Genomic DNA, 22955 nt, shown 5'->3' with positions numbered 1-22955 from the left:
TTTTCTCAAAAGATCATGTTAAAAGTTCCATGCGATTTTACAGTAAAATGCATACCTCTGCCATACTTGCAATAAAATCTAAACTAATGCATAAAGGAATGTAATTTTTTTTAATTTTTAGGGAATGCTGCTGGCTACAGTAATATGTGCAATACACATTGTCAAAGAACATATTTTCAGAGAAAAAAATTATTTTCATGATGGGGTTTATCGAAAAAAATTAAAACTTTGATTTCAGTTTACTCTGAGACCCATCAAATGATGATATACTCAAAAATTTCAGGTATATATTGAATCTCTGTAGTTTCCTTAACAAAAACACCACAGAGGAATACAAAATTTTTTTATTTCACTAAGGAAAAAACCAAAATGAACATAACATTACAAAAAAAAAAAAAAAAAATTGTTTTGCTCTGAACGTGTTCTCAGTTCTTCAGTTATAAATCACTGACAAATGTGAGGTTGCAGTTATGACAACTACTTGCACACATGCTGACCAACACATGAAGGATGCAGTCCTTTCTTGCAACAAACACACACTGTTCGTGAACGCCGCTTCTTATCCTTCGTAGAACAAACACTACAGTAGCGTTCCTTTCGCCCTGGTATATGTTTAGGGCCTGGTACTTCTGCATACACAAAGCTTGGAGGAGAAGGATTATCTGATGCCTCATCCATTACTTCAAGAAAAGTATTTGCACTGCAATTTAGTTGTGTTTCGTCGTCGTCGTCGTCGTCATTTGCTGACGCACAATCGTCACTTGAAGAAGAAAACGACGAGTCCTCTTCTCCACCTGACATCTCATAATCCGATTCACTTTCTGAAAATCCTGCAAATTCATCTTCACTTCCACTACTTATCATATTATTGTCTAAATCACTTGTATCGAACCGAAACTTCTTACTTGACGACGCCATGCTGCCGCGAAATAGTTGGTAAATAAACACCACCAGAGAAGTTTATTTTACTCGAAATATCGCACTGACAATCGAAAAGAAGATCGATATGCTGTGCCTTCGACCTTCCTTCTGCGTCTTGGCTAGGAAATACTAACAACTTTGCCTTCAAGCGCGGAAAAAATGAATGAGAAGGGCATCACGATCAGATCGTTACTGGCATTTTTCGCCAAAAATCTGGATCACGATCAGATCGTATTTGGCACTAAAAGGGTTAAATAAATATCTTGAGGAAGGGGAGATTCCAGTCATGGAATATACATGATGATGACGATCGGTTTCTGAAGCACTCAACTCTGCAGTCATCAGCACCTGTACAAAGTCCCAATTTTTACACAGTCTAATGCAGCCACTGTAACAAATGATGATGATGATGATGATGATGATGATGATGAAGAAATGATGAGCACAACACAAACACCCTGTGCCTGGGCACAGAAAATCCCCATCCCGGCAGGGAATCGAACCTGGGACCCCATGATACAGAGGCAGCTAGCCACTAGACCACGAGCTGTGGACTGTAAAATACAGACAACATTCTCTCTTTTCATAAAAGTGACTACACAAATACTGAGAATTGCAAGCCTATTAGTCTTATCTATCAAACAATGGAAAATCCTGGTTGGAGTAACAACAATATGGAAAGGATAGGTTGCTACTCACCGTATAGTTACAGACAGGTACAATGGAGACTGCCAAAATATTACGCTACCATACAAGTTCCTTCTTCCGAAATAGAAAACTTATGTGTGCGAGTTAAGCTTGTGTGAATGTGTATGTCTTTTCCATTTCAGAAGAAGGACCTTGCCTGAAAGCTTAATAGAATTAGGAATGGTTCTTCTAGTCTCTCTCCTACAATTTTAAGCATCTCCTCTTGATCTGATCTTCGCCTGGTGCCTTAAAAGTATTGAGTTAGTTCAGAACTGTTTCAATTTCATTCCAATTCTTCCAGTCCCACATTCATTACAGATGTTAATGATTCATCTTGCTGGCTTTGGCTTGTGACTGATTGTACAGCTTCTGATAAGTCTTTGTCAGTTTATATAATTTCCTCTCTTTCAGTAACAACTGCTTCTCTGCCATTCCAAATTTTGTGGATGATTAGCTTGCCTTTTGGTTGACCGGAATGGAAGCCTCATGTTTACATGGTTTTTCATGGTCTCCTTGATCAGTCTTGTGTTTTGTGTTCTCTGGGTCTCTTCTGGTTACCTTCTTAATGTTTCTGTTGAGGCCTCTGTATTTGGGTGAGTCTTCTTCAATGTTTCTTCTTTGTACTACACAGAAGTGCCAAAGAAGCTGGTATAGGCACGCACGTTCAAATACAGAGATACATAAACAAGCAGTGTACGGAGCTGCGATCAGCAATGCCTATAAAAGACAACAAGTGTCTGCCGCAGCTGTTCGATCAGTTACTGATGTTACAATGGCAGGTTATCACGATTTAAGTGAGTTTCATTGTGGTGTTACAGTAGGCGCACGAGCAATGGAACACAGCACCTCCGAATTAGTGATGAAGTGGGGATTTTCCCGTATGACCATTTCACCAGTATACCGTGATTATCAGGAATCTGGTAAAACATCAAATTTGCGACATTGCTGTGCGGAAAAAGATCCAGCAAGAACAGGACCAATGATGACTGAAGAGAATCGTTCATGACAGAAGTGCAATCCTTCTGCAGACTGCTCCAGATTTCAGTGCTGGGACATCAAAAAGTGACAGCGTGTGAACCATTCAATGAAACATTATCAGCATGGGCTTTCGGAGCCAAAGGCCCACTTGTGTACCCTTGATGACTGCATGACACAAAGCTTTATGCCTTGCCTGGGACTGTTAACAAAGACTTTGGACTGTTAATGACTGGAAACATGTTGCCTGGTCGGACGAGTCTCATTTCAAATTGTATGGAGCGGATGGACATGAATGGGTATCGAGAGAACCTTGTGAACCCATGGACCCTGCATGTCAGCAGGTTCAAGTTGGTGGAGGCTCTGTAATGGTGTGGGGCGTGTGTAGTTGAGTGATATGGGACCCCTGGTTCATCTAGATATGACTCAAGACAGGTGACACATACATAAGCATCCTGTCTGATCAACTGCATCTATTCATGTCCATTGTGAGTTCCGACGTACTTGGGCAATTCCAGCAGGACAATGCGACACCTCACACATCCAGATTTGCTACAGAGTGGCTCAATGAACTCTCTTCTGAGTTTAAACATTTCCATTAGCCACCAAACTCCCTAGACATGAACATTATTGAGCATATCTGGGATACCTTGCAACGTGCTGTTCAGAAGAGATCTCCACTGCCATGTACTCTTATGGATTTATGGACAGCCCTGCAGGATTCATGGTGTCAGTTCCCTCCAGCACTACTCCAGACATTAGTAGATTCCATGCCACGTTGTTGCAGCACTTCTCCGTGCTTGTGGGGGTCCTACACGATATTAGGCAAGTGTACCAGTTTCTTTGGCTCTTCAGTGTATAAGCCGTTGTGTTTTGAGCCTGAAAGATGCACCAGAATATATGCTTATAATAATTAATCTTTATTAACAACAGACTGTTTTGGCATTTAGTGCCATTGCTGAGCAGATGTGAATAAAATTTTGGCAAGAACATGTATAATTGTGAATGTCCTTTATGTTATATTGTACTCACGTCTGGAATGATGTGATGTCCATAATTATGCCATTGCTTTGAAATAGCTTGTGCAATGAACCATACAAACGTTGGGTTGATGTATGCTTTCTGTCCCCATTGAACAGCTCTGCAAGGAGGGTCAGTATGGAGTTGGATTGGGTGCTTTGGGTGGCTACTGGGTCTGACATGGGTTTGGTTCCTGTAGGTGCTATTGGTAATCTGATTTCACTAGGCATGGTCTGTATCTCAATAGGAAAGGGAAGGGTAAATTCGCTGGGTTGATAGCAAAATCCTTAAGAAGTCTGCTGAAACTCGTGGGAGTACCGCTTTCTTAGGTTAGGATCAGTGCCCAGTGATATAATGTTGAAAGAAATAAGGCACAGTAAGAGGCTCAGGCAGGCTGGTACTAAAAATGTTAAAATATTACAACATTCTCAAAAAAGTGCGATGAAAAACAGTGTTAGTGTATTGCATCAGAATACCGGGATTAAAAAAACAAAGAAAATAAATGTCTTGTTTGTTTGGAAGATTTGGAAACAGAATGCAATAGATGTGCTATGCTTCTCCGAGCATCATACAGTTACATATACGTAAAAGGTAAATGCAAGTGAATTTACACTTTCAGCACATGAAACAGTGTGACACTATGGAAAAATGGAGTTGCCATATATGCTAAAAATTATCATAGTGTGGAAAATTAGGAAACTAAAAAAAATTGTGTAGAGCAATGTATAGAAGCATGTGTGCTTAAACTAAATGATGGTAATTTTATAATTGTAACTGTGCATAGGACCCTATTGGGAAATTTTCAGTGATTTCTGAAAAGCTTGGATTCCTTATTGTGATGTCAGTCAGAAGCAAGTTGTTATTTTTGGGGATTTCAAAGTACATTTTATGAAAGCGTCTGATGGAAAGAATTGTCTTAAGGTATTACTCAGTTCTTTCAATTTAACATCAGTTATTGAATTTCTTACTCAGGTTATACAGGAAAGTAGCACACTAATAGATAATATTTTCATAGACCAAGATAAATTTGATCAAATAAACATTTATCCTCTTAAGAATGGTCTTTCTGATCATGATGCACAGCTAGTTACAGTGAATGATATAGCTCCATACTGTAATGTACAACAGTCCTCTGAAATGGTGTGTTCGGTTAGATGGGGATGATGCGTACTGGGAACCTGATGCTAATTTAAAATAGTATTTTCGAAAACAGTTTCCCTAAGAAAACAGATAAATATAATTGTAAGAAACCATGTAAAAAAAAAGACACTAAAAGGATCAAAATATCTTCTAACTGGAAAGGGAAAAGTATCTAATGGCAAGAAAGAGTAACGACCCAAAAACAGTCAAATATTATAAAAACTACAGTATTATTAAAGAAAGTTATTAAAAAGTCTAGTTGTATGTTTGACATCATCAACTCTGATAATGAAATTAAAACAATTTGGGATACTGTTGAAAGGGAAACAGCACAACCAATAGCACAAGAAGACAGTATTACCATCAGATTGGATGAAAAGTTTATTAACAAAATGACTGATTGAAATATTTTTAGTAATAATTTTTTGAGTGTTGTGGAGAAAGTAGGATCCCGATTTTCATTAGAAAAGGCAAAGCTATATATGGAAGAGGCAATACATATGCAATTTATAAAACTGAAATTCTACCCACCTCTCCTTTTGAAGTTAGGAAAGTAATAAACTGTCACAAAAGTAAAAGGTTGCTTGTAATTGATGGCATCTCCAACAAAGTACAAAAAGCTTATTCCCGACAGACAGTAGGACTCTCAGCCACATATGAAATAGCTCACTACAGCAGGGCATTTTTTCCTAATAGATTGAAATATGCTATTTTAAAGCATTGCATAAGAAGGGGGATAGGTCTATGCCGACTACCGCCCAATCTCACTTCTGACAGCTTTGTCCAAAACTTTCTGAAAAGGAAAGTATTAAAGAATAGCTTCATATATTTGCAAAAATAAAGTGCTAACAAAATACCACTTTGTTTTTCAGCAAGGTTTTTCAACAGAAAATAACAATATTATGAAAAGGATAGTTGCTACTCACCGTATAACAGAGATACTGAGTCAGAGATAGGCACACGAAAAACACTGTCGGAAAGTGATCTTATGGCCAAAGAGGCCTTTGTTGGAAATACACACACACACACACACACACACACACACACACACACACACACACACAACCGTCTCTGGCAGCTGAAGCCAGACAGCAAGCAGCTGTGCATGATGGGAGAGGCAACTGGGTGGTAGGGGTAGGAGGAGGCTGGGCTGGGGAGGAAGAGGGAAGGCAAGGTAGGGGTGGAGGGTGGGAGCTCAGGAACGATGTGGAGAGAGGGTGGGCAGCTAGGTGCAATTAGGAGGTTAGATGTAGGGCAGTGGAGGGGATAGCAGAAAAGGAGGAAGTAAGAAGGCAGGTGCATTGGTGGAATGGAGGGCCGTGTAATGCTGAAATGGGACCAGAGAAGGGGCTAGAAGGGTAAGGACAATGGCTAACGAAGGTTAAGACCTGGAGAGTTATGGGAACCTTCATTTATCCTTGTCCTTCCCATCTAGACCCTTCCCTGGTCCCATTCCAGCACTAGACAGCCCTCTATTTCATACATTCACCCAGTCTTTTTACTTCCCTCCTTCCCACCTGTCACACTCAGCGTAATCACTGAAGCTACGGCATACAGTATTTTCATCTTGCCCCATTATCTGCTGCCATTGTTCAATCGCAATTTCATTGTTTTGTGAGGTGATGTCTTCTGTGATTTTGTTGTTTTATGGCATGATCTCTCCTGTAAGTGCCAGTATCCAATTAAAGCCAGCCTTCTGAAAACAGCATGATATTGTGCTTTCTTGCATGGAATTCCATGCATTTCTCACAAATTGCATAGCATCCAGGATCATCACTCTTTTTGTTGTACTTTGAAAACAAAACAGCCTCTTCCTTACAAGAATTTTACTGTATTTTTGTTTCAGAAATTTTGTAATGCCTCGATAGTGGGTGAAGATGGCTTGTACATTGGCAGGAAAAAACACTACATTTATATTACAAAGATACATCGTATCTTGAGGATGTGCTGTATGTTTGTCAATAGAGAGGGTGATTTCCCTGTTTCGGACACCCAATCCTGCATACCAAGTGCACAGATATTCCTCAGATGTATTTGTTGTTGCCCATGCTTTCGTATTAGATGTGTATTTGCATGGCAATGTCTGCACATTTTTGAAACGTCGTGGACTTATCACTTTGCCAATTGCTAGGGGCACCCAATTTTCTGTTCCACTTGCATTGCAACACAATAGAACAGTCAGTCTCTCTTTGCTGAATTTCTCTCCTCTGAAATCAATGTCTTGGGACACAGAAGGTGAAAAAATAGGCCTGTTTTGTCTGCATTAAAAATACCATTAGGACTTTACCTCTCAGTGATTTTTTTTCATGACAACAGTTTCAATATTCACGCTTCCAGTCTCACTTCAAACATATTCATATACTACATTGTCAGCTCTTAAACCTTTTGATCCAATCACTGAATGCCTTGAAATCTTAAAGAGTCCAAAATTTTGTGCCAAATATGTAGCATGAACCACAGTTCCATCAACTGGAATGTTTGTTGGGTGAGCTTGCTTAAGCCACTTCAGTGGGAAACTTTCCAGTTCTGAAAATTGACCATTGTGCACTTTTTTTAATACTGTTTCCACCTTCCAGGCATGCAGCTTCATTTACTTTTCGCTTGCTTACTATTGTGTTTAATGTCAGTGGGGAAATGTACAGTTTTTGTGCAATATCAACACACTTCATCTGTGGATTTTCATCTATTTCCTGAATAATGTTCCACTTTCCTTCATTAGTGAACTGCCTCACTATCTTCTTATCCATCCATGGCGTATCAATAATATTTTCAACACAAAAAGGAAATCGCACACTGAGAGTTAATCAAACACCAAAGTCTCACTATACCATACACGAACAGAGACCAGCTACTGAGTTACACTTGGTTTATAGTTTTTTTGGCCATTACATAACTACTGCCTCCGATTGGCACTTGTTGATAGGTTGCAAGTCATCGGAGCTATCGCCAGCCTTTTTACGAACTATAGTACTTCGCTGTACTTCCGCTTGTCAAATGAGTCATTTCTATGATAGCTTAAGATGTGCACAGTTGCCGGCACTGAAAAACATTGGCAAATTTGAACATACTAAGCAGGTAGGGAGAACATACAAACAAGTCGTGTTAATGTTGGTTTAATGCATTTGGAATTGGAACTTCTAAAAATGGATGGGAAAACAGTAATGAGTACTAATGAGATTTCACTGATTGCCTGGGATGTCTCTTGAATTACATGTGTCTCATTATGTGTTGTTGTTGTATTGACCCACAATTTCCATCGTAAATTCTAGGAACAGCCCTTCACGTAGATGAAACAAATTCTAGCTTGTCTTAACACCCAGTATGCTTGTGAAAGCATTTTCTTCATTAAGAACACACGTGAACCCATGGACATATTTAAAGATGTGCACATTCCACTGATATCGAGATTTACATTTCTTGACATTGTAAACATCTACACCAAAATTCCATTAGAGGGCACCATAAATATAATTAGGAATAATTTACTTATAACACAAGAAACTGGGTATGGCGGAGGTATGTGAACACACACTTACTTGTGTAGACCACTTAGAGCAACCATTTTTTTCAAAATTAATAATCTTGCCATTGGCAAAAACATCAACTTTAAAAAGCGTTTGGATGACAGAGTGAGAAAATTGACACATTAGCAGCAAATCTGAGAAAAATATCAAATTCACCATTGAACATGAAGCATATAACAGCATTAAATCCCTGCCCCACTTTCTGCCACCTACCCAACCAAACACAGCCTCCCAACACTGCACTTAACAGCCCCGTTGTATCCCCACTTAATTTTTGCACACCAGACAGGCAGCACTAGCATTTTCCTTACCCATACTGTACTATCCCTTTCCCTTCCTGTCATGTGCTGCCTCCTTACCCCCACCACAGGAGATGAGTGCTCCGTCAGATGCAGTCATGTGCGTGCATGCTGCTGCTGCTGCTGCAAAAAGCTTTAATATTTTAGCAGTCTCTTTCATTGTGCCTGTCTGCATCTCAATGCCTTCTCTACATGGTGAATAGCAATCTTTTCCATATTATTATTCCATCCTGCACTTTCCATCATTGTTACTTTGTTCCCTTTGTATAACACAGTATTTGCATAATATCTATATCAGTATCACATTTATAACAAACCATTTTCTTTACTTAAACAATGGAAACTCCAAGATGGAATAAACAATGGAAACTCCAAGATGGAATATCAACAATATTATAAAAAGGACAGATTGCTACTCGCTGTACAGATGACACATGGAGTTGCAGACAGTCACGATGAAAAGACTATTACACATTCACACAAGCAAGCATATATCATGCACATATGCCTACTATATCTGACCCCTACAGCCAGAAGGCAACTTTTGGGTTGAACAAAAGCAGCAATCTGGAGTGGGGTAGGTGAATAGGGCAGATCTTGAACCTGGGGCTTCCACTGGGACATGTTCCCTGTGGCAAGGGTTTAGGTTTTGGAGTGGCATATGGCTTGACTGGGATGTTGTGGAAGTTGGGTGTGTGATGGAAAACCACTTTAGATGGGATGGTAGGGATATTGAATAGGTTGTCCCTCTTTCAGAGCGTGATGATAAATCATCAAAGCCCTGACAATGGATTCAGTTCAGTTGTTGCATGCTGGGGTGGTGTTGGGTGATGGATGAGGTGTACCTTTGTAGCTGGTTCTTGGAGCTGCTGGAAGGATTGATTGTGTAAGGGCATATGGCAGAGGAAACTTGTTTGCAGGCTAGGTGCTCCCTGCAGGTTTGGGGGTTGGAATAGGCCCGAGGTGTTCCTGCCTGTCATAAGAGGCGACTAAAAGGGGTCTCTCACTTTTTTGGCCCTATAAGTTCAGGTCCCATTTTATGGTTTGACCTGCCACTTTCCAATTTTACAGAAGCGCGAGCCATATGGGGAAGGACGCCTTATGTGGTGCATGAGATATCTGTAGTGCTCTTAGATTTGATCTCCTGAACCTCTTGTCATGGCTTTGCATCCTCACCTGCAATTCAACTATTTGGGCGAGGAAACTTTCCAGGGTATGTCATCTTTGTCCGTTGTCTCCTGTCCTCTTTCGCCCCATGACAATATTGGATTTCTCTGTGCCCAATATCCAGCACGGTAGCCTGTACATTATGGTGGAGTAGTCATGTACCCATTTGGTGGTAGCCCCATGACAACACAGGGATCGCTCTGCTGATGTGTGAGCTGTAAACTCCCCACATATGCCAAGGAGTAGGTGCCTGTCTTCCTGGGGCATCAGGACTCCTGGCAACAGCCATCGTGCCAGGTGGCCTTTGCTGTAGCTGGAAGCGCCTGTGGGGGGCTGCCCCTGATCGGAGTAGGTGGCATCAGGGCGGATGACCCGCAATGAAGCAGACTGAGTCATCTCTTGCTGTTGACAGTATGGCGCCAGCTGTCTCTAAGAAGGGCAAGATCGAGTATACAGTGTTGACAGATACAACCCTAAATTGTTTCCATCCCTCGCTACACCTTGGGAGGAATGAAGGGCTACAGAAAGAAGATAAGCCTTGTTCACCTCGGTATTTAGTCTGTAACGGAATGGACGGGGACTCCTTTCTGCCTACGAAGCCTCAATTGGTTGTTGAACTTCTTCAGGATACGTTTGGGGAAGTGACAGTGCTGTCTAAGGTGAGAAGCGGTGTAGTCTTGATTCAGACAGCATCCCCAGCACAATCCTCGGAGTTACTCACTTGTGACAGTCTGGGTGATATCCCTGTTTCTTTCACTCACCATAAAAGTCTCAACATAGTCCAGGGGATTATTTTCCATCGCGACCACCTCTTGCAGTCTGATGACAAGCTCCGTGCCAATCTAGAACGGCAGGGTGTGTATTTCATCCAGTGTGAATACAAGGGACCCAAAGACAACAGGTTTGCTAGCGGTGCCTTCATCTTGGCCTTTGAGGGTGATTCATTGCCTGAAAAGGTCAAGGTGATGGTTTACCACTGTGATGTTAAACCATATGTCCCTCCCCATATGCAGTGCTTTAAGTGGTGGAAATTCGGGCACATGTCTTCCCACTGCACTTCCAGCACCACATATCGAGACTGCGGACATCCACTGCATCCAGATACTCCATGTGCGCCTCCTCCCACTTGCACTAACTGTGGAGACCAGCACTTCCCCTGCTCGCCAGACTGCGCAGTACTCCAAAAGGTGCGGAAAATCACAGAGTAAAAGACTCTGGACCGATTGACCTACCAAGAGCCTAAACATAAATTTGATCGATTAAACCCTGTTCGGTTGATGTCCACATACGCTGCAGCTACATTACCATTACCTCCAGGCCTCCAGTCAACATCCACCCCCTTGATGGTAGGGGGAAAATCTCCTTCCATTGCTCCCTAAGTACCTACTTTGGGAGCAAAGCCCTCCTAACGCAGAGGACATAGGTCCCCTCCCCCCAGCCGGAGAAGCAACGGCCTTCTCCAGCTCCTCTCATGCAGAAGGAGTCCCTTGGAAACCCCTCTCCTAAAGTCCGCACTACTGTCACAGCGGACACTCGCCAGTAGCTAAAGGAGCCAGAAGCTGCTGGACTAAGAGCTTCATGGTCTTCATCCGTACCTGAAGCTACTTTGGAGAAGTCCTCCCAGCAAGCCGCTTTAGAGGAGCGACAGAGCAAGCAAACAAAGAAGTCTACAAAGAGAAAGGACCCTCCGGTGGCCCGAACACCACCATTCCCTACCAGTTCTGCACCTGAGGATGAGGTGGAGATCTTAGCGTGCCCTGAGAACCTGGATCTCACTGATGCCTCATCCACAATGAGAAATAATACACATTCTCACTTGGTGGCAGTAGGTGACCCTGAAGCATAACCTGCCTCTTCGCGGGCTTCATGTCTTCCCAGCCTCACAATAATGTCATCCTCCAGTGGAATTGATCTGGTTTTTCCATCACCTGGCTGAGCTACGGCAACTGTTAAGCTTTATTTCTGCTTTCTGCATTGCCCTCCAGAAAACCTGGTTCCCGGCAATGTGGACCCCTGCCCTCTGCAGCTATAGAGGATATTACAAGAACCGTTGTGACTGTAATAGTGTGTCAGGTGGAGTTTGTGTCTATGTCCTGACCTGCATTGTCTGCACTGATTCAACTACTCCCTAAAACTTTCCTACGTTTTCGGTCACTGGTAATCTCATTTCCCTTGAGTCTGCCATCTGAACAGCCTTTTCCAGACGCCAACACCTGGTTGCCATCTTTTTTGATTTAAGAATAGCTTACAACATAACTTGGCGATATCATATCCTTGCCAAATTATATGAGTGGGGTCTCTGGGGCCTGCTTTCTATTTTTATCCAAAATTTCCTATCGCTCTGTACTTTCTGTGCCCACGTTGGTGCCTCCCATAGTTCCCCCATATCCAGGAGAATGGGGTCCCGCAGGGCTCTATATTGTGTGTGTCTCTATTTGTAGTGGCCATTAACCATCTAGCAGCAGCCGTCTGTCTCACCTTCTCTGTATGCAGACAACTGCATTTCGTACTGCTCCTCCAGTAGTGGTGTTGCTGAGCGGCGCCTACAGGGAGCCTCCACAAGGCGCAGTCATGGGCTCTAGCCCATGGCTTCGTTTCCAACTGTGAAGTAGTGTCTCATGCACTTCTGTTGACATTGTACCGTTCATCCAGAACCAGAACTTTACCTTAATGACGATCCACTCACTGTAGAGGAGACATATCAATTCTTAGGACTGGTTTTCAACGCCCGATGGACGTGGCTTCCTCATCCTTGTCATCTGAATTAGAAGTGCTGGCAGTACCTCAGTACCCTCCGCTGCCTGAGCAACACCAACTGGGGTGCAGATTGCTCTACACTGCTCCACCTCTACAGAGCCCATGTTCAATCCTGCCATGACTATGGGAGTCTGGTTTATGGTTCAGCGGTGCCCTCATCTTTGTGTATATTCGATCCAGTGCACCACTGTGGTGTTCGACTGGCAATAGGAGGTTTTAGGACGAGTCCAGCAACCAACATCCTGGTGTAGGCCGGAGTCCCTCCATTGAAGGTTAGGCGTGCACAACTGCTCGCCATTTACGATGCACACATTCGTAGTTCTCCTGAGCATCCGAATTACCGTTTCCTTTTCCCACCCACAGCGGTTCATCTCCCACATCGGAGGCCCAGGTGAGGGCTTAAGATTGTGGTTTGCATCCAATCTCTTCTGTCTGTAGTGGAGTCCTTGTGTTTATCACCTATACTCGAGGTCCATTCACGTACACCTCCATGGTGTACACGTAGGCAAATGCTTCACCTGGCCCTTTCACATCGTCCTAAGGACTCGGTTAACTCTGCAGCTCTTCAATGTCACTTCCTCTCTATTCTTGACATGTACCGGGCCATGAAGTGGTTTACACTGACAGCTCGATGGCTGAAGGTACAGTTAGCTTTGCGTATGTTCATGGAGGACATATTGAACAGCAGTCCTTGCCAGATGACTGCAGTGTTTTCATTGCAGAGCTAGCAGCCATTTCTCATGGTCTTTGAGCGCATCCGCTCATGCCCTGGCGAGTCGTTTCCTCTCTTTACTGACTCCTTGAGCAGTCTACGAGCTATCAACCAGTGCTACCCCCCACCATCCTTTGGTAGTGACCATCCAAGAGTCCATCTATGACCCGGAACGGTCCAGTCATTCCGTGGTGTTTGTGTGTACCCCAGGCCAGTTCGGAATCCCAGGAAATGAACTTGCCGACCGGCTGACCAAACAGGCTACACGGAAACTGCCTCTGAAGATCGTCATCCTCATAACTGACATGCGATTGCTATTACGCCACAAGGTTTTTCATCTTTGGGAGACGGAATGGCATAATCTCAGTACATGCAACAAACTGTGTTCCATTAAGGAAACTAAGCATTTGTGGAAGACTTCCATGCAGGCCTCTCGCAGGGACTCTGTGGTTCTCTCCTGGCTCTGCATTGGCCATATGTGGCTTACATACGGCTACCTCCTCCGTCACGAGGACCCATCTCAGTGTCACTGTGGCTCACATATGACTGTTGTCCACATCTTGCTGGACTGGCCACTTTTAGTCCCTCTGTGGTGAACTGCCCAGTATCTTACCTTTGGTGTTGGGCGACAGTGCCTCAACAGCAGATTAAGTTTTATTTGTGAGGTGGTTTTTTTTTTTAAAAAAATGAAAGAAAGAATCATACCATCTAAGCATGGGCATTTAGCCATCTTTAGGAGGCCGCCGCCCTCCCTCCATTTTAACTCTGTCATACTTTCTTTGCACTTGTTTGTCTTGTTGGTCATCTTTTCCCTACATGTGTTCATCTCGCCTTGTCTTTTTGGGGTGGACATTTTGATGTGTTACAGAGTGGCTGGCTCATCCTCTTTTATTATTGTGATCAGCCAGCTCAAACCATCTGCTTTATGGTTTTAATACCTTCTTCTTCTTTCCCTTGTAGTGTATGTTTTCCACTTTCACTTTCTCAAACGTACTTTGCGTGTTTTTGTACCTTGAACCTTGCTTGCATCAGGAAAAAGGGACTGATGAGCGTGTAGTTTGGTCCCTTTATACCCCAAACCAACTAACCAACCAGGCTAGGTCTGGGGGCTAGTGCCTGTTTGTGATGGTCTTTGTAAGGCCTTCAGCATACTGGGCAAGAGTGTTCTTGTCACTGCGGACATGTCATCACTTGGCCCAGTCTGCCCACCCAGCACTTACTGTCCCAGTCCTGTCCCAGTCCTACCCCATTAGAGGCTGGGTCACCTGTGAAAGCAGCCAAGCTATATACAACATGTGCTGCAATCGTTGCACAACTTTTTGTACTGATGTGACTATCAAGCAGGATGAATGGCTACTGCCAAACTTGGACCATGAGCAAAATGGACCATCTTGTGGCATAACATGAAACTGAACATAACATGCTTGATTTCAGTGTTATCTGGACAGCTGGGGTCCTGTGGATCCTCCCCTTCTTTCTGAACTGCACAGATTGTAGTTGAAATTACAAGAAATTCCATGTGTCTTATCTTGCCCTCAACTTACAGTAAATTACTGTTCCCACAGCCTCCATCAAACCATTTCCGCTCCCTCTGTCCTTTCACCACCTCCTAATCCACATCCTCTCACCCTCATTCTGCACTATTCTCTGCCAGTGCATGCACCTGTCTCTTTCCCTTCTCAGCTGATCTCCTTTCCCGATCTCCCTTCCCGTCTCCCTCCCCCACAGCCTTCACATGTTGCCTTGTTCTGCCACTGGGCAGTCGCTGTATGCTCCACTGGACAGTGCTCTTTCTGCCTCCTCCACACCTTTACCCTCCTATCACTCCCCCTTCCCCATCCCACTTTCAATGTGTGTGTGTGTGTGTGTGTGTGTGTGTGTGTGTGTGTGTAGCTTGCCTTATTTCTGCAATTTCGTATTCAGAACTGTTCTTTCACAGCCATTACTTTGTCATGGAGTTAACCAAGTACATTTCTCCGGTCAACACAAAGCTATTTTTTCTGTTAATATACTGGTGTTAAAGTACCACAGAAGCTTCGTTGCTTATTGTGCAGGACTGGCATCTTGGAACTTCCTGGAAAATACGTACTACGGAAACAAGTTCCCATTAGACTCTGGTTGGCCCTTGAAATATATGTGAAGTCTTATGAATACACTCGTGAGAACTGCTATCGTTTTCTAGGTGTCTGTGTTACGTAATTGTACATATTGTATTGCAAACTACACAGCTTCATTTTGTTATATGAAAATAGTATGTCTTTATTGTAATATTTTCTCTCCCCAGGAAGAAGTTAGAGCCAATAAAGGAAAAGTTATAGAAGACCCTTTCACACGACGCCATACAAAGCCTCGCATGGTCTTCAAAGTTCAGGGTCAACAAGATGAACCACCACCTGAAAAACTTCCAGCACCAACTGAGAAGAAGGTAAGACATTAAATATTGTGCTGTAATTACTTTATATATAAAAGTACTCTTACATGTGAACTCTTACTGCCACTGTTACTGGACATTGGGTGAGATCAGGTACTAACATGGCCATCCTTATTTTCATAGTGACTTTCATAGTTCCAGCAAATGGCAAAACATTTCTGCCAGTAATGCCACAGCTGCACAGGGGCTTATGGAGGCAAAAGGTGTAGGGGAAATATATTACAATGCAGAAGAGAATAGTTGTGATAAATGAGTGAAATATAAATATGTTGCAATTTAGAAAGTGGTAGCATATAATGGAAATAAAATTGCCCCAGAAAAAAAGAGTGATGGAGAAACTGAAAGATTCAAATTAGAAAAAAGGAGAAATATATGTGTTCATGTAGAAGGGTATCAGAAGTGAGGGTGCAGGAATTACAAGGAGAAAGGTAACAACTGATGGGATTACTGTACCTGAAGGCCAATAATAGTTCAGAAAGCTATGATTTTTATATGTCTATCGGCAGTATTAAAAGTTTTGCCTAATTAAGGCCTTGCCTATGAACTGATCAAGTACTAGTTTATCAGTACACTATCTGTAATTTATCAGTTCAAGTGTGTGTGTGTGTGTGTGTGTGTGTGTGTGTGTGTGTGTGTGTGTGTGTTTATTTGTTTGTTATATATTGTGTAGAGCTTTTCAGTATTGTAGCCTGCTGAAATAATCATAAAGAATGACTCAGGGAGAACTGTAAGAGTACTGGTAATAAAATTGTTGCAGATTCAAGAAGCAGAACAGTCTCCTATATCAGAGGCACCTGCCAATAAGGAAAAGGAAAAGTCACCTGAGAAGAAAAAGGAAAGTTCAAAACTTTCAAAGACTGATGACCTGTTCTCTGCCCATGACTTTGACATCAAGATTGATCTTGAGGTCCCTCTTCATAGTAAGTACAGAATACGAGATTATTAAAAACAAGTTTTCTCTCATTTACAAATGCTTTGTATAATTATCACTAACTGATTACCTGGCATTGCTGAATTATTTATTTAGCTCAAATTTCTCGAAAACCTAAACACTTTTAATTAACTCTAAAAGGTTAAAGTGTGTTCAGTATCCCCTCCCTCCCTTTTTAATGTGAACTTTAATATCATTGGGAATTTCACCAAGCAACCTAGAACTGTGACATGACTATCAATTCTCTTTAACTTCTGTGACAATGCCTTCCGAACATCATATTTTCATTTTGCATAAATGTGTCTATTGTACTTACCTCAGTGTTCATAGATCCAGTTGCTTTTGTGGCACATGAAATGATGCATGTTCATGGCATTTTCACTATATATAAAACAAACATTTGTAGAATTACTCTTGCAGCATCAGTCAGTATCAACATGGGAAATGCTAAAGGCACTATTTTTAACTGCTATTGCAAACGGAAGTTCAGACAAAATTCTTTAGCTAAAAAACTGTAACTTCACATAGGAATAAGTTATTATAGTTGAACTGTGATCAAGCCTAATGGGGTGATAGTTCTTTAGAATGATAATGCAGCTAAAAAAATAAAAATAATAAAAATTCTTGTTGGCAGGAACATTTGAACGTATACTGGGTATATTTGGTACGCTGAAAACAGATTTGACCAATTCACTCTAGTTTCTTAGATGCATGCTATCTCTCATGTGTAATCGTTAAATTATCAGTAAATCAGTTGTGAATTCCATAATTCTTTATGCCTATTCATTTTGTATTTTGTGATTGCATGTGTACAAATGTAATATTGTTTTCGTTACACGTTATAGAGGAGAAGGTGAGATTATGGAATGTGGTAGTAATTTGAGGCGCCCTCTTGTCTCACAATTTCAAGGAGTGCGTTCTGCTATATTTGTGGAGAATACACTCTGCAAGAACAGCATTGACTTGCGTATTTTGGGATTAAACTCGGAGACCAAGATAAACATTGGGCTCCTCATAAAGTTTGCATAAGCTGTGTCGAATCTTTATGACTGTGGCCTATTGGTAAACGAAAGAGTTTATACTTTGGAGTGCCAGTGGTGTGGTGAGAGCCAGAGATCTGCCATAATGAATGTTGTTTTTGCATTGTCAATGTAAAAGGTTTCAATCACTACAAGAAACATAAGTGGGAATATCCCCATTTAGAATCAGCAGGGCGGACTATGCCACAAAGTGATGACATTTCTATACCAGTGTTCACCACTGCCAAAACTACTTCCTTCAGATGATGATGATGATGGTGATGATTTGCAGGGCTTGAACACTAGAGTCCGATTAGAGTAGTTGTCACCTGACAGGCAACGGGCTGCAGGGCTCCCACCCCCAATAAACCAATGGCAGCCGGCGCTGTCGGCTGCCACTGCGTTGCCATTTCGCTCTGCTGAGCTGACTAAGGCATTGTGCCCAGCCAGTCCTCAGTGAGCCGTTGTAGACGTGCGGGTGGGAGATTTGAGTGACTTGTAGTTTCGCGTGTTTACGATGTCTGATGAAACCTCCAAAAAGTGGCGGACATGGCGTTGTTATACGCAGTCAGGCGCGTGAATACGTGTGTTCCTTAAGGGAGTATTTTGAGAGAGAGAGGGATGCAGGAGGGCCTCTCGTTCCTTTGGATAAGGTGTTGGAGCGAACGGCAGCTGCTCTGCAAGTCAGCGAATGATCAGTAATAAGAATCTGCAAGGAGAAATTGACGAAAGAAGGCTCAAGTGAATCATCTAAATTGGATACACCTGGGAAAAAGAGGCGACTAGAGAAGAGGGTCACAAAACTTGTCTCTTTTCAGGAAGATGGCATTCGTCGTCGTCAAATATACGCACTTTATTCGAGGAAGGAGTATCCAACACTCAAAAAACTACATGCTACCCTCACAGCGGCTGACCTATTTCAGGGTAGTAAATCGTCTTTGTTACGAGTCGTGAAAATGTTAGGATTTCGCTATAAATCCATCTCTGGCAGAAAGTTACTAATGGAACGCCAAGATATTGCAGCCTGGCGATGCCGCTTTCTTAGAGAATTAGTGGGGACAAATTTTGATGATATCGTTTGGCTTGACGAAACGTGGGTGAATGCAGGACACAGTTTAAAAAAAGGGTACCATCAGCGGAAGTATGGCAGCTCCGATTGGCAGAGGAAAAAGGATAATTGTAGCACATGCCGGAAATTCAAAAGATTTCATTACAAATAGTCTGCTGCTATTCAGTTCAAATAACAAATGGTTCAAATGGCTCTGAGCACTATGGGACTCAACTGCTGTAGTCATTAGTCAGTTCAAATAACACCTCTGACTACCACGAAGAGATGAACCACAATACTTTTGTGAAATGGTTTGAAGGCTGTGTGCCCCAGAACTTAACAAAAAACTATCATTGTTATGGATAACGCTCCTTATCATTCAGTAATACAAGACAAAGCACCCACAAAGGCAACGACGAAAAACGACATTGTTAGCTGGTTACAGAAACATAAGGTGCAGTTCGACAGTAATTTTACAAGGGCAGAATTATTAGAACTTGTATCGCAACACAAGCCAAAGAACCTGATTTACATTGTGGATGAAGTAGCAAAAAAATACGGGCATAAAGTGCTCAGATTGCCTTCTTACCGTTGCCATTTCAACGCGATAGAGCTGATTTGGGCTCAGGTTAAACGGTATATTGCTGCAGAAAATAAAAAATTCACATTAACCGAAGTGGAACGCCTTTTGAAAGAGGCAGTTGAAATTGTGACATCGGAAGACTGGCAGAAGGTAGTGCATCACGTGAAAGGAGTGACGCATGGAACAATGAAGGTATCTTGCAACAAACTGTCGAAGACTTGATTACATCTGTCAATACGAGCAGCGACACGGATAGTTCACTGACTCTGAATTAAGTGGTATTTTCGCATTGTCTGATTAGTGTGTAGTGTACTTACTGCCATTAAATATTGTGTCTGTGAATTTATTTCGATTAATTCTTATTCTTGTTGTGAGACTAAGAAATACCGTTTGGCCAGCTCTCGTCATCCCTTACGGTAAGTTAGACTGAATTTTAATTCTATTTCATTTTGTATATACACCAAGATGTTATTCAATGCGTGTAATAGTTTTCGAGATTTGCAATCTAAGGAAGAAAACTTTTCCGGACGCGAAAATTTCTCACACACAACGGCCCTAATTAAAATTAAGAAAAGATATTTGATTTGCTTATAGATACCACTGAGACCGATATTGTACGTAAATTTCAAAATATTTACATAATATTTATAGGAGATAGAGATTTTAAACGTCATACTTGTTTCGAGTTCAGTACTGATAGGGTTGCTGAAAAATGCTGTTTTCAGAAATTTATATACAGGAAACGTGATGCACTACGAAAACTTTTAAGGATTCTTTGCCGAGTGCATTGTTTTGGTAATGAATGGATAAAAAATTTTTTGCTGTGACACCAATAGTTTTTCAGTAATGACGTGATAAGTTAGAAGCTGCTTGCGAAATTGAGAATTTAAATGGTTTCAAACAAATTAACGTAACTCTTGTCCTAATTAAAATTAAGAATGGATATTTGACAGATTGACAGACATTGTAGAGATATACATCATATGTGGGTTTGAAATTTTTCACTTACTTTTTGTAGAAGATACAGGCTTTAAAACGATTTTCTATCGCCAGGGGTAGCGATGCGCTGAGGCGGCTGCCTCCAGCCAGTGCTTGACGTGACAACGCCGCAACTTCGCAGCGCAAACGTCAAGTGACAACTACTTTAAATCAGACTATAGTAGTAGTGAATCTGAATACAAAGGAAGTTCCCCAAGACATCAGCTCTTCAATCAGGAAGAGCTTAACGATTTGATAACAGACCTCCATCTTTCTAAACAGTCTTCTGGACTCTTGGCATCCAGATTAAATGAGAAGAATTACTGGACAAGAGAAGATCTATTTCCATACTTCAAGATGATGTACGTGTTTACTGCAGTGACATCCCTGGTTTACTACTAAAATATCAACCTCAAGACGGAAGGCATTTTATCGATTGCTCAACCAGACGCCTAAAATGTGTATTGCTGCATAATGGTAACTGCTATACATCCATCCCAATTGACCACTCAGTGAAATTTCAAATACGTAAATATCCAGATGATATCCATAAACTTCGTTATAGTCAATACCAATGGCCTATCTGTGTTGATTTAAAAAATAGTTAACTTTTTGCTTGGACAGAAAAGTGGATATACAAAATTCCCTTCATTATTTGCATTTGGGACAGCAGTGCAAAGCATGATAACTGGGGAAAAGTTTCATGGCCATCAAGAGATAGCTTTACTGTAGGAGCAGCTAATATCCTAAAAGAACCATTAGTTGACAGGGACAAAATCATTCTTCCACCACTTCATATCAAGCTTGGTCTAATTAAGCAATTTGTGAAAGCATTGGACAAAAATTGTGACTTGTTTCAAATATATATGCAAATCATTCTCTGGACTCAGTAATGAAAAATTAAAAGCTGGTATATTTGATGGTCCCCAAATTCGGAAGCTTATACATGATTTGGAATTCATTAAAGTTATGAGTTGCATTGAAGCATCTGCCTGGAGCAGTTTTGCCTCTGTTATCAAGAATTTCTTGTGTAACCACAAAGCACATAATTATGAGGAACTGGTGCGAAACATGCTCAGAAACTTAAAGAGCTTGGGGACAAATGTGAGCATTAAGATTCACTATCTCCACAGCCATCTTGATAAATTTCCAGACAATCTTGGTGACTACAGAGAGGAAAATAATGGAAGATTCCATCAAGATTTCCAGGTGATGGAAGAATGATATCAAGGTAGATAGGACAAGCACATGATGGCAGACTATTTCTAGAATCTTCAGCATGACTGTCCTGTCTGGTTTCCCCCCCCCCCCTTTTCTTCTTCTATTACATGCTGAATGAACAATGAAACTGCATTTTTGTGATCCTTTTCATATGTTTTTCTCATTTTCATTTGACCATGTACACAATCTATTTCAATTAATATTTTGAATTTTTGTTTGTTTATCTACATATTGTATGTTACCATAATAAATAAAGCCAGTCTAGCAAAACAAGTGACATATTCTAATTCAGGGCCATAAAGTTATCCTAACTTCAGTGTCAATTAATTGGCAACAAAATCACTGTTGACCAGTGTAGTACTTACGCCTTTTATCACTTTCAATGTCGCATATGTTGGTTTGATTTACATCTGTTGTATATCTGATATGTGATCAATGTCCAATTGTCATTGCCTTTTGTAGTGTAACAAAGATAAGTTACTTTTTATTCTCTTGTTGACTTAATTTGTTTCCTCTTTTCTAGGCAACCCAGTTAGTGTTACTCCTAAACCAATGACAATGGTAAAGGACACTGGGCCTAAGCGATCTCTTAACTTGGAAGACTACAAGAAAAAACGAGGACTGATTTGAGAGCAAATGTACTTAACTGCAGTAATTGTTGCTGCAATTTATATTGTGCACGTCTGTTGTACAGTTTTTCACCTTTCTGTATTTCCTTGTACGGAACATATGGTCTCTGCATTTGAGAGCCAAGTGTCTAAACTCAAATGTATTTAACAGTGATTTTTTCCAGGATCCTGTCTAGTAGGTGTTAGACATTTCACTGTGTGTATGTGAACAAAACCTGTGACTTGAAAGTTTTCTTAAGTGAATGGACAAGTTATTTATGTTGTCTAGCTATGCTTACAGTCAGAGCTATGGCGCTGCAAAAATAACGAATAAATATGCTGCTAATACACCACATTAAAAAGTGTGATATTTGTATTGAAGAATATTTTTTAAAATTGACATTTTGTGTGTAATGTAAACTTTAGGACACAAAGTACAAAAATCAAAAAGTTTGCCATTGGGGAAGCTATTCCCAAAACTACTAGAGCTGAAACTGCCATAATGCAATATGTATTATTGTTAACTATTTGAATGATTGTGAACCTTTAATTTTTCATTAGTAATTCCTTGTAGTATATATCTAGTGTTAACATATTGCATTGTACATAACAAAATGTTTAGCATAAAAATAACAATTTCGTATAAAAACCAATTCTGTATTTCTGGTGCCTCAATATATTGCCCCTTCTCTTGCACGCCCTCTGTAAGTGTCTCTGATATTTTAGGAATTAACAACAGTTTATCCACAAGCAGTCAAGAAGTACATCATTTACACTCAGACATATCTCTAGGATCATTTTAATGATTAGAAAATTGCAATGAAACTAACAGTCGGCAGCCATGCGCCAGGCAAAACATCAGATTTCTTGCACACTCATTAAGATAAGTTATTTAGATTGTAATAACAGTTATTTAGTACAAATTACTCATTAA

General features: G+C 41.2%; 1 protein-coding gene across 1 annotated transcript in view; it reads left to right on the top strand.

Annotated features, from left to right (window-relative positions):
- LOC126236013 (RNA polymerase-associated protein RTF1 homolog) overlaps window positions 1–22674 on the top strand; it is a 127336-nt gene extending 104662 nt beyond the window's left edge. Inside the window, exons 12-14 of the mRNA XM_049945025.1 lie at window positions 15487–15627; window positions 16391–16553; window positions 21937–22674. Coding sequence (XP_049800982.1) covers window positions 15487–15627; window positions 16391–16553; window positions 21937–22043 — 411 coding nt within the window. The 3' untranslated portion in view covers window positions 22044–22674. The remainder of the gene's footprint in view (window positions 1–15486; window positions 15628–16390; window positions 16554–21936) is intronic.
- Window positions 22675–22955: the final 281 nt, after the last annotated feature.

This window comes from Schistocerca nitens, chromosome 2, assembly GCF_023898315.1.
Source record: "Schistocerca nitens isolate TAMUIC-IGC-003100 chromosome 2, iqSchNite1.1, whole genome shotgun sequence".
Classification (NCBI taxonomy): domain Eukaryota; kingdom Metazoa; phylum Arthropoda; class Insecta; order Orthoptera; family Acrididae; genus Schistocerca; species Schistocerca nitens.
The sequence above is the reverse complement of the archived record's forward strand: the minus strand, read 5'-3'. Positions and strand labels throughout refer to the sequence as shown.